The sequence below is a fragment of the Stylophora pistillata genome, chromosome 7 (assembly GCF_964205215.1).
Source record: "Stylophora pistillata chromosome 7, jaStyPist1.2, whole genome shotgun sequence".
Lineage (NCBI taxonomy): Eukaryota > Metazoa > Cnidaria > Anthozoa > Scleractinia > Pocilloporidae > Stylophora > Stylophora pistillata.
The window spans coordinates 23,915,209-23,932,524 of NC_142525.1; the positions used below are offsets into that span (position 1 = coordinate 23,915,209).

General features: G+C 37.9%; 1 protein-coding gene across 1 annotated transcript in view; it reads left to right on the plus strand.

Moving 5' to 3' along the window:
• The first annotated feature begins 151 nt into the window (after positions 1-151).
• The window catches only part of LOC111334716 (uncharacterized), a 35,355-nt gene continuing 18,190 nt past the window's right edge, over positions 152-17,316 (plus strand). Inside the window, 4 exon segments of the mRNA XM_088726956.1 lie at positions 152-1,526; positions 4,416-4,949; positions 6,361-6,459; positions 13,489-13,664. Coding sequence (XP_088583082.1) covers positions 287-1,526; positions 4,416-4,949; positions 6,361-6,459; positions 13,489-13,664 — 2,049 coding nt within the window. The 5' untranslated portion in view covers positions 152-286.

The window sequence follows — 17,316 nt, forward strand, 5'->3', positions numbered from 1 at the left end:
CGCTATCGTGTTTGCGCGGTTACAAATCCAATATGGCGCCGGGAACTGTAAAAAGGGCTATTTCGCTAAATTTTAAGACCCAGGACTTTTGAGCCCACGTTGTTGACCGCATGCCTTCTGACGTAGCATTTCATTATGCAGCTCTGTCAAGCTTACCGTTGGGAGTCACAAATGAATCAAATGAGTAAGACGTAATTGGTCTTTTGGAAATTCCATCGGGCACGGAATTCATGATCAGGGGATAAAGATTTATCTATTGGCGAAAGAAGGCGTAGCAATAATACTCATGGCGTCTTCTAACGAGTCGACTGCTACAAGTAGCTTACAAGAGGAGAAAGAGCAGAGGGTTATTGATGTCCTGTTTCTTTGTGACGAGTGGAAATCTTCGAAGGGTGGGTTATCAACTTTCAATCGAGAATTTGCCATTAATCTGGCGCTAGAGACGATTGGTACCATGAAAATCCACTGCTACGTCTCAAAAAGCGATGACCAGGACAGAAAGGATGCCAGAAAACACAAAGTAAATTTAATCACAGCTCGAAATATTCCTGGTTCAACTGACTCCTTCGAGTGCTTGAAAATTCCTTCCCTAGAGCTCCCAAATCCACAGGTGGTTATAGGCCATGGAAGAAAGCTCGGTAGATGTGCGTATTTCCAAGTACAGGTCGCAAAGTGTCGTTGGATACAATTTGTCCACGTTCATTGTGAAGACCTTGGAAAATACAAGAAAACAATTTTGCCTGCAACAGATACAATCGAAGAAAATGAGAAGAAGCACCAGATGGAAATTGATTTGTGTAAAGCAGCGGATGCAGTTGTCGCCGTTGGCGCACGTCTACAACAGAAGTACAACAGAAGCCTACCAACTGTCAAAGTGGAGGTTATTACTCCTGGAATCTTCGAAAAGTTTTCCCGTGAAACACAGTTTGCTATGCACAGATCCGTGAAGAACTTTAACGTGTTCTTGTTTGGCCGAGCTACCTTTGAGGATCTTTCTCTTAAAGGGTACGATATTGTCGCAAATGCTATTGGTTCTCTCGGTAAGAACTTTAAGCTGACATTTGTTGGTTCATCTCCTGGTGAACATCAAAAAGTTGAGCAGTGGTTTCTTGACAACACCTGCATCACTCGAAACCAACTAACCATCCGTAGTTATTGCAGTGATCTAGACGATCTCAAGACGATGTTCTATGAGTCAGACTTGGTTGCTCTACCTTCCCGAACCGAAGGCTTTGGGCTAGTAGCCTTGGAGGCCGTATCTGCTGATGTTCCCGTACTTGTTTCTGGTGAATCTGGAGTAGCTGAGGCTTTGAGAGAAGTGGACGGTGGAAACATTGTTATTGTTGAATCAGATGAAGATACAGATGAATGGGCACGAAGGATTAGAGAGAGGTCTCAAGAAAGTGCAGAAGATAGACAAGCCAATGCCACGAAGCTGCGAGAGAATTACAGGAAGGTTTACTCTTGGAGAACAGAATGTGCGAACTTTAGAAGAATGATTGAAAATGTTATGAAAACTACAAATGGTGAGCTAGCTTGATGCATTTACATTTTCTTTTATTCAGTTTTGCTGGTAGGTTGTGTGGTGTCGATAAATTCTAGGATTATTTAGGCTACATATGAAAGAACGAATACTGTTAAGCCTAAGAAAATTCTGCAGTGTTATTTAAGTTTACCAGATTTGAAGTTAGGCTTTTATCTTTTCCCCAAGCATGCTGAAGACTTATTTAAACTTGGCTAACTAATTACTGTAAAAGGAACTAAAAGGTGGCCAACATGCAAACTTTGATGGTAAATATTAGAAAGTGTAACGTGAAAGAGGTGACACTATGTTTATTAAGTAATCATGTTGCTTGGAACCTGAGTCATGTTGCCCGGAATTTTAAACACGTTACCCGAAAAAAAAAAATACTTTAGAATCTTTTTATTGGTAAAGATTTCTCAACTTTGTTGCTTATTTATAGTCTGTTAGTCTGATCTTTTAAGTCAGCAACATGACTAAATTTTCCGGCTGCATGACTCAGGTTCCAGGGGACAGAGCTGAATAACCTTTACACATGCCCTAGGTTTTGCCGCAGAAACACGGATTTTAAGTCGTTTGCATAGTTGATTTACTGTTCTGTTGCTTTGAGGCATTGTTGTCATTGCTGCTTTTCTTTAAGAAGACAACCTCCTAGAACTTGGTACACCCCCTGAAAATTTTCAAAAATTAATTTTCTCCCTGAATCCGGCTTTGGAAAGAGGAAAACGCCTTTGACAAAAACAGAGTTTCTCGGTTTCAAAAGTCAGCCCTTATTATTTTCTGCAAATTGTGCTAAATTTCAGACCTAGGACACTTGAGCCCGCGTTGTTGACCGCATACTCTCTGATGTAGCATTTCATTATTAAGCTCTGTCATTCCAGGGTTAATGACTCCCAGGCAAGATGACTCCTGGGCGACTTGACTGAAAACTATTGACTACAATGACCAAACAAACCAATCCAAGTGCATGTAACAATTTTCCTTCATAAAAAAAGAAATAAAAAGTCCAAAAAAAACTTCTTTGCTGTTAAAACCCCTTAAGTAAGCCAAGTAAACACAACCTGATTGAATCTTGAATTGGCCATCTAAACTAATCTTTAATATTCATGCTAAATAGTTTGGCAGATCAAAATGATTGATTTATAATGAATTGAAAAATTCTGCATGTAATGGCATGTTAAATGCTTTCAAAACTGGCTTTACACACATAAAACTTAAAGAACAGTTGTTTCTAATCAATGCTGGTCCAAGAAGCATGTGAAACTACTTATAGACCAATGGTTGAAACCTACATTTCCAGCAGTTTTTTTCTTTTTTTTTGAGGGGGGGGGGTTTAATATCATTATGTTATAACTTTTGATAAGAGTTTATGATATTTTGATTTTTCCATAACTGATGAACTAGCAGGTTACATTTTATATCAGGACAACATGAGATGATCAATCACATTGACATGATGATATTAGACCATTGCGGTATCAAAATATCAAGATCAGTTATCATTATCTGAAATGTTTGCTAGGTTCTGACTAGTGTCATGATATTATCAAAATATTGCTATCATGCAATACCATAATCTTAATTGTTTGCTAGGATATTAGTGTCTAGACTGGGGTTTGATATTCTGATATACAGTATGCATCAGGACTATATTGAAATACTATCATAATGATAATATCAAAGTATCGATATCAATATCATAATCTTAAATGTTTGCTAGGATCTGAATACATGTTCACCTGTATGTGAGTAGGGGTTTGCTATTTTGATATACCATGACAGTATAAGAATGTCATCATGATATCAAATTATCAATATCATAATCTCATGATAGTTGGGCCTTATCATGATACATATCAAAATCCAGCCTGTATCAAACCCTCAGTCACATATTCAGATCCTAGTAAACATTTGAGATTCTGATATCGGTAGCCATATTTTGGTAATACATGTATCATAATATTCTAATGTCATCATGATATATCATGCTAGTTTATAGGTGAGAAAATCAAAATTTCACAAACCCTTAACAAGAATGTTATACCATGATGTCATCCATGCTCAAAGAATGAGGCAGCACACAATTTTGATGTCATTGTTGTTTTTATTCTTATACCTCAGAATATCATGATAGTTTCAAAATAATTATCATTGTGATATGGCTTATGTACTGTACCAAAGATATATGAATGGTCATTTGATGACATCAACATCTCAAAGTCTCACAGTTAATTTGATATAATAAATAAGGTAATTTGTTAATATCACAAGATCGTGATTATAGTATCATAATCTCACAATTTATTTGATATTTTGATATTTAGCAATGATGCACCCTAGTGATAACCACAGTGTTCAGTAGAATAAAAACATGAGCAAGTTGAAATTTCATTGTTTTGTAGCTAAAATTTAAAGGGCTGGACATTTTTTATTGCTTTCAGTTTTCTATGTTGGTTTACATTAATACCAGTGTTTTTTGTTTGAGAATTATGATACAAGTAATTTATCTTGGAAAGAAAGAAAAACACAAACAAATTTAAAGATGTTCAGTAAACATCATTTTGATCTAAATTAAATTTTAAACCATGACAAATAAAATGCAAGTATGAGAATTGCATTACACTTATGAGTTATTTTCATATTTTTAATTGGTATCCTTATTGAGATGCTGAGAATTTTAATCATCACATACTGACCTAGAAAAATTAACTGAAACAAGCAGTGTGTGATCATAATTTACATAGCAGCAAATTGTTCTTCATATCTATTCATTACAGCTCTATACTGTTTGATATCAGTATGCCTAAATTATATATAAATAGTCAAAATGCTAGAGGTAGAAAACAAAACAGTTAAGTTGGATTTAATTTGACTGTTTGTTACAATTCAACAGATAGTGAATTGAACATGAAGATTGATGTAGAAGAAATAAAACCCAAAGAACCCAACATGAATACCACAAACTTAGCAACAGAGTCTGGAGGATTCCAAGGGGTTCATTGCCAGAGGGCATCAGATGCAACATCGCCTACAGAGGGAAGTGTGTCTCCTTCAGGAACAGAAGATCCTCAAGCATTCAGAGAGAGAGTCCTGGCCTTAATTGCTTTGAATTACCTCCAGACCACACCACCACGGTCAAGTGAAGAGCATGATAAGTTTTTGAAATACTTGAAAGAAATGAGGGTCACCATCACAGGTGTCTCTGTAGGAAGTTTAGTGATAACAGTGAAGTGCGAATCTCTCCAAATCTTGGAGGAATTGTGGACAGATTACTCATCTGGTCATCTCAGTGAAATGGTTCAAAATTGTTTTGTGACTGAAAAGATCTTGAAGGAACTGAACCTAGCTGAGCTGAGACTGAAAACAACAATGGACATAGAAGAGTACAATACAAGGAAACTTTACTTTGAGAGAGTTGCTCTTAGAGGTTAGTTGACAAAAAGTATCTGTTGCAATTAATAAAACATATTTTCACAAATATGTGAAAAGTTTTTTCGGACACAGCCCATCACTCCTTCATCATAGAGTACCATAGGGTTTTGAGATATATGTATAGTTTTTGATCAAGACCATTTACTGCATTACAGAACTTATTGTTTTTTTTTAAATTATTTGTCTGTCTCAGTCTATTTTAAGTATGAGTTGGTTGAAACCTCGCTATTTATTAATTTTTTTGCATATTTGTTTGTTTGTCTGTTTCTTTTTTTTTTTTAGTAATTTTTTTGATAGTGACTAAGCCTTGATTTTGGTGGAGGGACATGGACAAAAGAATTATGAGTGTAGGTTATTTGTAGAATACTGTATTTACCCGTGTATAATGTGCACTTTTTTCTTCAGAAATAACAATCAAAATCGCGGTGCGTATTAATTACACGGATTCCATTGTTTGTCACGCACGTCCTAATTTGCATACGTTAAAACAAAAAAAAGTAACACATTTAAAACTTTGATTAAATAACTTAATTTCAATGAAAAATTATAGGTGCATAATAAGTTTTTACTCTAAAATCAAGAGGAAAGACAAAAATCGCTAAATATTTTCGCAAGTGTGCAAACAGGCACGTGGATCAGATTTCAGAGGGAATATGTAAATTTGGCCGCGTATGAAGAGATCTCATATTATATGGAAGTTTTCAATGAGAAGCAAGAAGAAAGCGAGTGAGAAATATTTCAGGACAAAAGCTTTATTTAAAGCAGTTCTTGGTTTGCTGTTATAAGCAAAAAAAGTGCGAATTTCTTTTGTGTTTAAAGTGCGCGCAGTGGAATTCATCGATACTTTTCGGACATATTGCTCCCTCATAATATTTATCGGGCCGTGGAAACGTCAAATTAGCTAGGCCTTGCTTGAGTCCTAAAAGTTTGATTTCAATAATGTCATAAATAAGTAGGTAGCAAAAGATATTGATGTTAACGATATAGTAAATTTCTTATTCTTGTTGACTTAATAAATAATTGTACGAATATTTAACTTGCCTTTTTTGCCGTGAAAAAGTTTTTATTTATGATAAATTAGGTTAAAACAAGGGTGTGCATTATACATGGGCGCGCATTACACACGGCTAAATACTGTAAACAGATCTCTGCCATACAGTCAAACCATGATTCTTTGAACCTGGACAATCCAGCTTTTTCAACTGTGAATGTGCTTTAATATTCCAATTTGTTATTTTTGGCTCAGTCATTATTCACATTTTCGTGTATCTAGTCTCTGGATTATCCAGACTTTTCATCCACTCCTCATACGCCCGGATATTCAAGGTTCAACTGCATATTGAAAATGCAGTTTTTTAAAAGTGAATGTTAAACACAAGTTTGTTTTCTGTTCCTTCTTACTGAAGATGCCTTGTGCTCTCAGTCATACTTCATAAGTTCTGAAGATCAATCACCCAAAAGATGGCGACAGAAGACAGAGGTCAAGGAGTCAGAGAAAGTGAAAGGTAATTACAACAATCTAATTAAACCTTTGTTTTTGTTTTGAGAAATTTAATAATGCGCAAATTTTAGCAAGGGTCTTAACAGAAACCCTGTGTAGTCAACCTTTTCACTCCAAAGATCTCATTGTTAAAATTTTCCATTTAGCTGAAACACATTTCTCTGTAAATGGGTCACAAGAATTTGGTGTTACATCTGAAAAACAATATCTACCTGGGAAGTTTGACTATTCTCATTACCTGCTTGCTGGGTAATGTATGGATATTATGGGGAGAAGTCACTTGTCATGTGCATGTAATCACTTCTACGAGTTAAAAGGGTTAATAAAAGGTGTTTGTTGTGAACAATAATATTTTGTGATAGGTCATTTAAAACCTATCGTCCTAAAAAATATCTGGCAAAACGAGGTAAAACTTTGAAACCTTGGGAATGGAAAGGTGAACAAAGAATTTTATCAATTTCTACTTTGGTGCTCATTGATGTTTTTGAAAGAGGAAGCTATTCCCGCTTTACTTTAGCACCATTTTGATTTGGAGCTATTATTGTTATTTGTTTTTATGAAAAATGTCTGTATGTCACTGTACAGCAGCGCTTGAAGCTCAATTTTTCAAAAAGTCGCCGTTTGGCGACCTTCAATCGTGAGATGGTCGCCATAAAAAAAAAACAAAAAAAAACAGTGGACGGCACTGACGACTAGGGCGTGTACAGGACAACTTAATAGTGCGAGAAAACTGTAGATTGCCTTTGATTTGTTTTTCGCCTAAGTTTCACATAGCTTTCCAAATTGCATGTCGTGTTTCCATGATCAGATGAGTTCGCTATCCTTTTGTGGACTATACTGTTCTGGTATAACATAACATTTATGAAATTAATCAAAAGTATGACAAAATTCTCGCACATGATTGGTCATCACCAGGTGGATTTTAGCACTTTAAGGACAATGTACGCATCATGCTTTTAAATTTTGTAAAATTCCCGAAAAATGTCCCCTGTAGATTTTGAAATTCAATTACGATTAATAAATAACCCAGAAAAGGTACCAATGATAAGTCCTTTGAGACACGATAAACACTTACCTGACTTTCCGCCCCAAAGGAGGCGTTTGAAGCAGGACATACGTTCGGTCATCACTTTGTCTTTTATCTCTTCCACTGTCTTTAGTTCTGTGCAAGAGATTACAAGTGCATACCTTGCTTGAACATATCAGGAAGTATCTTCGTTTCGCGTGATGCCATATTTGTCGAAGATTCAAGGCGATAACCAGCGGATTAGGCTAGAAATAGAAATAATCTCTGAGGCATTTACAACATTAGAAACATGTGGCGGAAAAACCAATCATCAAACGGTCGAGGATTACGTGATATACATGTAGCCCTGCCGTCAGGACTTGCTAAGTTTTCAATTCCTTTGAACACTTGAAAATTGTTGATTTAAGGATTTATGTCTCAGTGGTCTCCTGACTGAACGACTGCAGAGCAACTTTTCTTTGGAAGCGTTGCAAAATAAAATCGTCTGGGGTTTTGACTTAGAGTGAAGATTGCGATGATAACGATAGTATCGCTTGATCCTGAATTTAGCTAAGCAAAAGCTATAATTGTAATTTTCTATTTCCGTCAGGAAATGCTATGGGTCAGTGTCATCGATCAAATCCGTCTCGATATCCGTAACACAAAATGAGTCTCATTTAGCCCCGTTCAAGCTAAGCTGCGACTGAGGCAAAAAACTGAGCATCTTTAAAAGCCGCTTTGAGAAATCTTTTTTTAATGAAAAAAAAAAAACAAAACAAAACAAACAGACAAATACCTCGACTAAAGTTTTCGTTCTGAATTTTGTACCCGGTCAGCAATTTGCAGTTTGGTTTGCCTTCTGCAGTTTACATTTTCTACAGACAGACACGATAAATGAATATTTTGGTGATTGTACAATCATCTTAACCGAAGTCATCTTTTATAACTGTAAGGCCTTGGTCAAACGGCGCATGATAGTCGATGATAGTTGATGATAGTCCATGATGGTTGAAGCGCGCGCTTCCGTTTGACCACCAACTATCATGCACTATCATCGACTATCACCAACTATCATTCATTTTGAGCTTGTTCAAATTCTCCATGATAGTCGATGATAGTTTTTCTCGTTTGACCACGCGTATGATAGTTCGTGATAGTTTTTGGTCCACTGTTTTCCCCGAAAATTGGCGGGCTCGTTTAAAATGGCCGCCAAAAGCTTCTCGCAAGGCTAAGCTTCAGCTTCAGAAATTCGTTTTTATACCCAAGATAATAATAATGAGAAAGAAAGTATTGAAAACCATGAATCTGGAGAAAGCGTCAACTCTTCAACATCCCCCTTTCGTTTCTCCTTTTAATCCATTCCCTTGTCTGTCCTCTCTTCCACCAACGCTCTCCAGATTCATTCTCCGTGCATTCCTCCAAAAAATCGATTACTAGTAAGCAAGCTGCCGCCCTCTTTCGTCGTGATAAATTCATACTTCAACAAGTTTGTTTGTCTCACGCGAAGCCATGTTAGTGTTCACATTTTACGCGGAAAGAGCCTGGAACTAGCTGGTCGCATGACTTTGCTCGCGCGACTGCCGGTGAACTATCATCAACTATCACGAACTTTTTTGGCCATTTGACCATGCGAATGATAGTTAGTCATAGTTGATGATAGTTTGAAGAGAATCAACTATCATCGACTATTATGCGCCGTTTGACCAATCCTTAAGATTCAAACGTGCGTGACTTTTCACTTAAAATTTAGTCCTTCACCATTATGTGACTCGTTTGATTACACTTCTGAGTTCTCGTTGTTCAATGAATAATATATCAGTGTTGGCTTTGTTACAGCAAGTCAGGTTCATTCTAAATCAACAGTCATTTCACTCTGCCCATTCACGTCCATAGGAGGAAATATCTACGAACCATCATTTTCATCATGAACTTCAACGTAATCGGATGTGCTCAATTTACTCGTTGGATTGTAAACGTGCAATAAATTTTCTCCTTTTAAAGAGTTATCTCTTGGCTGGAATCTAAATAACTTTTCATATTGTTGAGGAAATTTCTCAACTCACTGCTGGAAATGTGCTTTTTGAAGGTAGGGCTAAAACCTGAGTTCCTATATTACAATAGAAATCGAGAAAGAAGACAAAAAAATTGCATTCAGCCTTTAGATATGTAAAGAAGAGACTGGTTTCAATTTGACCTCGGATTGGTTTGAACTCTAACATTTTCATTAAATGCTTCTTTGCGGGAATAAATTCTATTCGGAAAGCATATTAGAAACAAATATATTAGTGCTAATATGAATACCTTTTCTCTAAAAATAATCTGAGTAGTTAGCAACAGATATTGGCTCCGTGACTGACTATTTGTTTGCTTTTCTTGACTGTTTATCCGGAACGGTTGTCTCAAAATTCAAAAGGCTGTGTCGAAAAGGTATTTTTTTTTTCTTTGAGAAATTACTCGTGCTTATTTATTTGAAATAGCATCTCAAAACATCTGATTATCAGCGCGAAGTGTTTGTTCCGGCTACATGGTATCTTTATCGTTTCGGTTTTTCGGCCCATTTTAGTCTTGCCCGTCATCATTTTGGACGTTATCGTCTCATTAAAATTCATGCTGCCGTGGTTGCTACTAAGGCCCAGTTCAAACGGCGAATTTCACATGTGCCGAACTTAACTCTGTTCGCTGTCAATATTCCCAGGCGCACCACATATTTGCTAGACCGTGACGATTGAGCGTTTGCTCAAAGGCCCATTTTCATCCGAGATCCTTAGCAGTCGTTTGTTTTTGTTTTGGAATCGCGCTATTGTTAAATGGCGAACTCTGATAGTCATTCACAAACACTATTAAAAAGAAAAACAAAGATTTGGTGAAGAACACAGTAAACAAATTTGCAGCTAAGTATTTGAGACTGAAAAATCATAAATCGAGTCTGTGTATAAAACTTGTACAAAGCTTACTTGATGTTGAAGGAAATTGTTCGGCTTCAACACTAAATAAAATATAAACAAATAACCAATATTTGCCAAAACGGAATTACTTTACGCATTTCAATTACAGAATAATGACTTGTACAAATGAGATCGCTTACATACATATCTCAGGATCTCAAGTAAAAATCAGTCAAATAATTATTCTCACCTCGAAAAAATCTCCCCGGAGTCTCTAGTTCCATTGTATTGTATTGTACTGTAATCTTTATTTAGACACGATCAATTCATCAGCCTATAAAAATACATATCACATACGCTTAGATATTAAAAATTAAAACTACATACTATAACACTAAAGCTGTTTTCCGTGAATGCCGTGCGTTAGACTTAAAAAATGTCATTGATCTTACGTTTAAATAACCCCAGAGACTCTGTGTTCCTTATATCGCGTGGTAAACTGTTCCATAATGTGGCGCCATTGTAGCTAAAGCTTTTTCTGTAATAATTAGTGCGCGGTAGTGGAACATTAAGCTTATTTTCAGAGTCCCTGAGGTCATAAGCAGAGTCACGCCACATAAACTTTGAATATAGATACCTTGGAGCTAGCCCGTGCAGACATCTAAACATCATGGTGGCTTTATGGATTTCCTGCTGGCGTGTAAGATTTTTCCGCCCTAAAAACTCGAGTAGCTCAGTTGCATCAGCATCATAGTTAGAGAATGTCAACACACGGGCTGCTCTATTCTGCAATTTCTGCAGTTTGTCTCGTAGCGTTTTCCCACAGCTACCCCAAACAATGTCACAGTAATCAAAGTGAGGCTTTACTAAAGCTTGGTAGATGAGATGTAAGGTTGATGCTGGGATCAGGTGCCTAATTCGCTTTAGGGCCCCGATACCAGAGGCGATCTTTTTCGTTAGTTTTTCGATGTGACTATGCAAATCGAGTTTATCGTCTATTATTACACCAAGCGATTTTGTAGCTGAAACCTGGCTCACTTGAGTATTGTTCATTCTAATTGTTGGTGAAGCTGTGAGTGTATTCAGTCTCTGCCTCGACCCTATTAGCATGAATTCGGTTTTAGTCATGTTCAACGTGAGTTTGTTCGCTTGTAGCCAGTTGAAGACGTTTTCTAGGTCTTCATTTAGACAAAACTGAACGTTCTCAAGATTGCTTCCCGCTTATGTGAGGTGCGTGTCATCGGCATACATTCTCGGTTTACAATTTGATAAGCAATTTGGAAGATCGTTGATATATAATAAGAACAATAATGGACCGAGAATGGTCCCTTGAGGGACGCCGCAAGTCAACGAGTAGCTACTGGATAGCGACCCGTTGACAGAGCATTTAACCGCCTCCCGGTTAGCTCAATGGATAGAGCGCTGGACTGTTGTGCGGGAGGTCGAGGGTTCGAGCCCCGGCCGGACCAACACTCAGGGTCTTAAAATAATTGAGAAGAATTTGCTGCCTTTCTATAACATCAAGAAATGGTTAGATATTCTAGTCTTCTCGGATAGGGACGAATAAATGGAGATCCCGTCTCCTGCAGGGTTGGGGTAGGAGACGTTAATTTCCCACACACGAGATAACTGTGTGATGGATGCCCTCCCCTGGGGTGGGATGGGTGGGAGGGTGGACTAGCACGAATGGTTCCTATGTTCCTTTCTAGTCCTTCCCCACTGCAAAACTTAATGCAGTGAAAATGGACTAAATTACTAAATTAAATTAAATTTTTGTGTTCGGTTTTCCAGATATGACTGAAACCATCTGAAAGATTTTCCATGTATACCATAATAGTTTAGTTTCGATAGAAGGATCTGATGATCAACAGTGTCAAAAGCGTTTTTCAAATCTAGAAAAATGACTCCATTGATTTTCTCGTTATCAATATTATATGCCCAAGAATCTGTCGCTTCCAACAAAGCTGTTACAGTTGAATGATTAGCACGAAACCCTGATTGGTTTTGACATAAAATATCGTGCTCTTCCAAATAGGCATATAACTGTTCATAAACTATCCTTTCAAACACCTTCGCCATTATTGGAATCACCGATATTGGGCGGTAATTGTTAGCATCACCGCGGTCACCTTGTTTATAAAGAGGGGTAATCCTTGCATATTTCCAGTCGTCTGGGAACGTCCCTTGGCTAATAGATTGATTGAAAATATCACATATCGGCACACAAATGAGATCAGCACATTCCCTGATAAGCCTAGCAGATATTTTGTCAAGGCCTGTTGCCTTTGACTTGTCTAGTTTATTTAAAAGTGAAAATACTTTAGTTGGATTGGTGGGTTGGAGCTTAAACCGTTTATCTGTTGCGGTAAGATATCTTTGATAGCTACCACTATCACAATTTATCTCACTGGTAAGTTTTGGACCAATATTAGCAAAGTGGTTATTGAATTCGTTTGATAGCTCCAACGGATTAGTTATTGTTAATCCGTTCACTTTTAGTGACGCCACTGGCGTTTTCCCAGATTTTCGAGAAGTTAGCTCGTTTATAGTCTGCCAGGTCTTTCGGGAGTCGCTGGTTTGCTTATTAAAACTATTTTGGTAATAAGCTTGCTTAGCTGAGCGTATTTGCTTATTGACTATATTTCTTTGTTTCTTAAATAATGCCCAATCGTTAGGATCATTTGTCTTGCCAGCTTTGATTTTTAATATGTCTCTATTATGCATAAGGTCTTTCAATTCAGAGGTAATCCACGGAGAACTCCGTGAACGAACGCGCATCGTTTTCAGTGGGGCATGTTTGTCAGCGATAGCCAGAAATGTACATTTCCATTGCTGCCACATCACGTTTGGGTTGGAAGACTCGTATACATTATCGCAACATTGAGATAGAATATCATAACGAAACTTTTGGCGATCGAAATTTCGGAAATTTCTGTATGTAATAGAATTATGTCCGTTAGACATCCCATTCAGGGAAAGTTTTCTATCGTACGAACAATGCAATAACATTTCTGCAAAAGCACTGTCTGTAGTGTTACCGAAACCCATGGTTGTTTTCCTAATCTAGTACCCATATGATTGTCATCCCTTTTCTGAACCTGCCCCCTAATTTCTATTATTGAAAATTTTGTCTTCATGGCAGAAAAGAAAACAAAAGGCATCGATGAAATCGATGATCTCATGGAAATGTTTCAAGCAATGGTGGCGCCTGGAGTCTCTTGCCAAGGATTAAAGTTCCCGGACATTGAGCAGATGAGAGATCGAGTAAAGGCTGAATTAAAACAGTCTCCAAGCACTCTTAGTTGGACGGCCGGTCAGGTAAGAGTTTCTGTAATTTTTCAGAATGTACGTCAATTTTTTAGAACCTTTATAAGCTGTAATCTTGTAGTGTTCTTGAATGAAGAAAGACACCAGGATATTTGGATATCTGGCTCTGTCTCAGAGCCTTTCCTTCTACAGATTGTGGAAATCTCTTAACATTTATTGTGTTCAGGTGTATTGAAATTGAATAAAACGAATTAGGGGTGGACTCAGCATTTCACTACCTGAAAAAACATCGATTGTGGCTCAATTTAACGCTTCGCTAAGTAAATTTACCGAAGTGTGAACCTGTTCTCATGCTCCACAACTCACCACAGTCATGGATATTTTTGCAGTGGAAGTTGTGTGGTCAAGAACTTTAGCATCGACAACTCTAAAATATCAGTTCATTTCGCAAAAAAATATTTACCAACAGTCAAGCCTTCATACACGGAGAAGTTGTATCGATCACAGTTAGACTTTTCACCTCTGTCTTCGAATTCGTTCAGAATTACAGTCAATTTTCAGTTTTCAAAGGGACTTGCAATCATCTGAATTCGCGTAGGGTATGTACTTGCACACGAAACAATCATTTATCATTGCTCGTGCTAGGTATCGTAAACATAGTTGACATTACTCTGTCTCGCCTTTCAGTAATTGCCTAAGGAATGCAATAATGTATTCTTCTTGAGGAATAAATATTGACCGTCGCTAAAGCTAAGACAGTGGCCAAACGTAAACGTGGTTAAAAATGTTTGAAAAGTAGGCTATTAAAATTCCAAAAAGGAGAGTTTTTCCCATTTCAAAACATGACTTAATTTTCTTAATAATGCAGGTATATTAATTTTTTTCCTTCCTTGCATGCTTTTCTGCTTATTTTGATATCCGACTGAAAACAATGGCATATGGTATTTCGTGAACTGGACTGGACTGGACTGGACTAGTAAAACGCGGACTAGTAAAACGCAGATTAGAAAAACGCGGACTAGTAAAACGCTGACTAGTAAAATGCGGGCTAGTAAAATGCGGGCTAGTAAACCGCGGGCTAGTAAACCGCGGACTAGTAAACCGCGGACTAGTAAACCGCGGACTAGTAAACCGCGGACTAGTAAACCGCGGACTAGTAAACCGCGGACTAGTAAACCGCGGACTAGTAAACCGCGGACTAGTAAACCGCGGACTAGTAAACCGCGGACTAGTAAACCGCGGACTAGTAAACCGCGGACTAGTAAACCGCGGACTTGTAAAACGCGGACCTAATTTTTTTCATGTTTTTCCGTGTTTGTAAATTGACTTTAAGTGCCTCTGAGACGAAAATTGACCATTTTATTTTGGCCTAAATTGTTTACATAATGTTCAACTGGGTCAAGTTAAGACCCTTTTTGCCTTAAAAAAAACTCAAAATAAACCTTCGATGACCAATTTTTACCGCTTCAAAGTCGTCCAAAAATCGTCCGCCATTGCTGAAAACATGTTCCAGCCGAGCCCGCAAAAACGTCATCATGACGTCAAAGTCTCAACAAACTTATGCTTTGCTTTGTCACAACTCTCTTTGTTCGCTGCACAGAGAATCGCACATATTACTTTTTTGAGAACTGTTTCGCTGTCGGTCGGGAAATGTCGACTTTTTTAGACGATGAATTGTCCCAGAAATCATCTGAAGCTTCTGTGGATAATTTTGCGCCGAAAAACGATGAATTTTTGCCATGCGAATAAAGATACACACAGAACGGCACGGACTCCCCATGTAGCTTTTGTGGTCGCATCGCTTTATTGCCTTCGAACTGTATTTTTGCTTGTCGTAAGGGATTTTCCTTTTTTGTGAGAAATGATCGGGCGATTAGTAAAAATAGTTTTAGGCAATGGCTAATTGTGTATCCGAAGGCGGATATTGGGAGTTTGTGAAAGCCATTTCTAAGCCATCAATGTGTTTTCCCCGATGCATTTGGTCAATGATCTCATTAACCCTTTCCTACGTGACTTTTACTATCGGTGCTTTGAAAGGTTTGAAGTGAACTCTGTTGTTGAGTTGCACTTTGGCCTCTTTCGTTTTTTTCTGTCTTATTCATGATGACTATTGTTGTGTTGCTTCGGTGAGGTTTAAAGCAGAGTTTGTTTCAACTCTTTTAGAGCTGTGACCTCATTGCGTTACAAAGTATTGTTTGGCTTAGATGCAGTCTGCAAGTAGCGTTATGACAATTTTCCAAGTAGCTCTGAAGGGCAATAGAAGACTGAACCTGTGGCATTCAGACTAGGTTTACACTAGAGGAAATTGTTCCGGATTCGTGATGAATCCGAAACGTTTTAGTACCGGATTGAATCCGAAAGTGGACGAATCCGAAATAAAAACTACTCGGTTTGGTCGTGTCTCCGGAGATTTTGAATCCGGAATTTAAAGTGGGAACTTTGAATCCGATAACGTTTGAATCCGCAAAGTTTTGTCGTGTAACCGCTTTTTTTCTCGAATCCGGATATTATTTCCGCCTGCAATCTTTTGAGTTTGCGGTGAAACCAAAGTGGAGGATCTGGTGCTAACATTGCTGGCGGTCTCTGGTTGCCTAATCTTGTTGCAGGTTCAGGCGATAAATTTCATCATGTGTACTGCAGTATTTCTGAGGAAACGCAAATTATTATTGTGAAAAAGTTTACCGTCACCCACACTTAATCGCCGACGACGTAGATAGCTTGGCATCTGTCCAGTTCAAATTTGCCTCAGTGGCATCTGGATCTACTCTACCCTTTTTCGGGGGATTGGGGGAGGCATTTTCACTTTGTCGATCGAACGGCGAAACAACACTGGGCTTGGTAACCATTCCATTTCGAATGTTCCCGGAGTTGTCGTTGTGTGTAAACGGTCAGGAATCCGATTATCCTTTCAGTTTAAACGCCTACGAATCCGAATATTCCAAAATTGATGAATCCGGAAACATTTACGAATCCGGAAAACTCTCCTTTAGTGTAAACCTAGTCTTAGTGTAATATGAAACAGAAGTGGTTCTTTGTTTTGTCCGTGAAAGGTGTAACGGAGGCGCATTCGTCTTGCGACTAAATCTCGCCAAAGTTGGCCTGATTTTAAATTCGTCTGTCACGGGCGTTGGGATGAATTTGAGACCCTTTGATAGCATGCTGACTTGGCTGTCAGATGGTTGATAGTCTGACAGGTTTTTAAAGAAATTTTCATTTTCTCGGTTTTTTGGCTGCAAGCCTACATTTTAAGGTGTTTTTACGCTCTGTGTCTTAAGTTGTTTGTACTGCTTTCGCTGATATTAAAGCCAGCTTTTTTTAGAATCAGAGCACACAATTATATTTTTCATCTCTTTTGTATATTAGTGAGCTCTTTGAGGTCAGAAATCTCAATCCTCAATTCGGCTATTTTATCATTCTTATTTGCAATGTTCACCGAGTACTTGCCTTTGTGTAAGGTACACTGCCAGAGAGTGGTTAAAGGTGGATATTGATCAGCTCATATGTAAAGGTGACAATGCTGGTGAATAACATATATTTATTGTTATTGACGCCGTTGAGCTGTAGCATCTGGGATTGTTACTACAGATTACATTTACGCTAAATTACAATAGAAATGTCATTTGTAGATTCGTACTGTCCGTTACTGTTAGCAGTTATGATACCTCTTATTTCTAGGTAGACCGTTAATTGTTATTGATGTCGT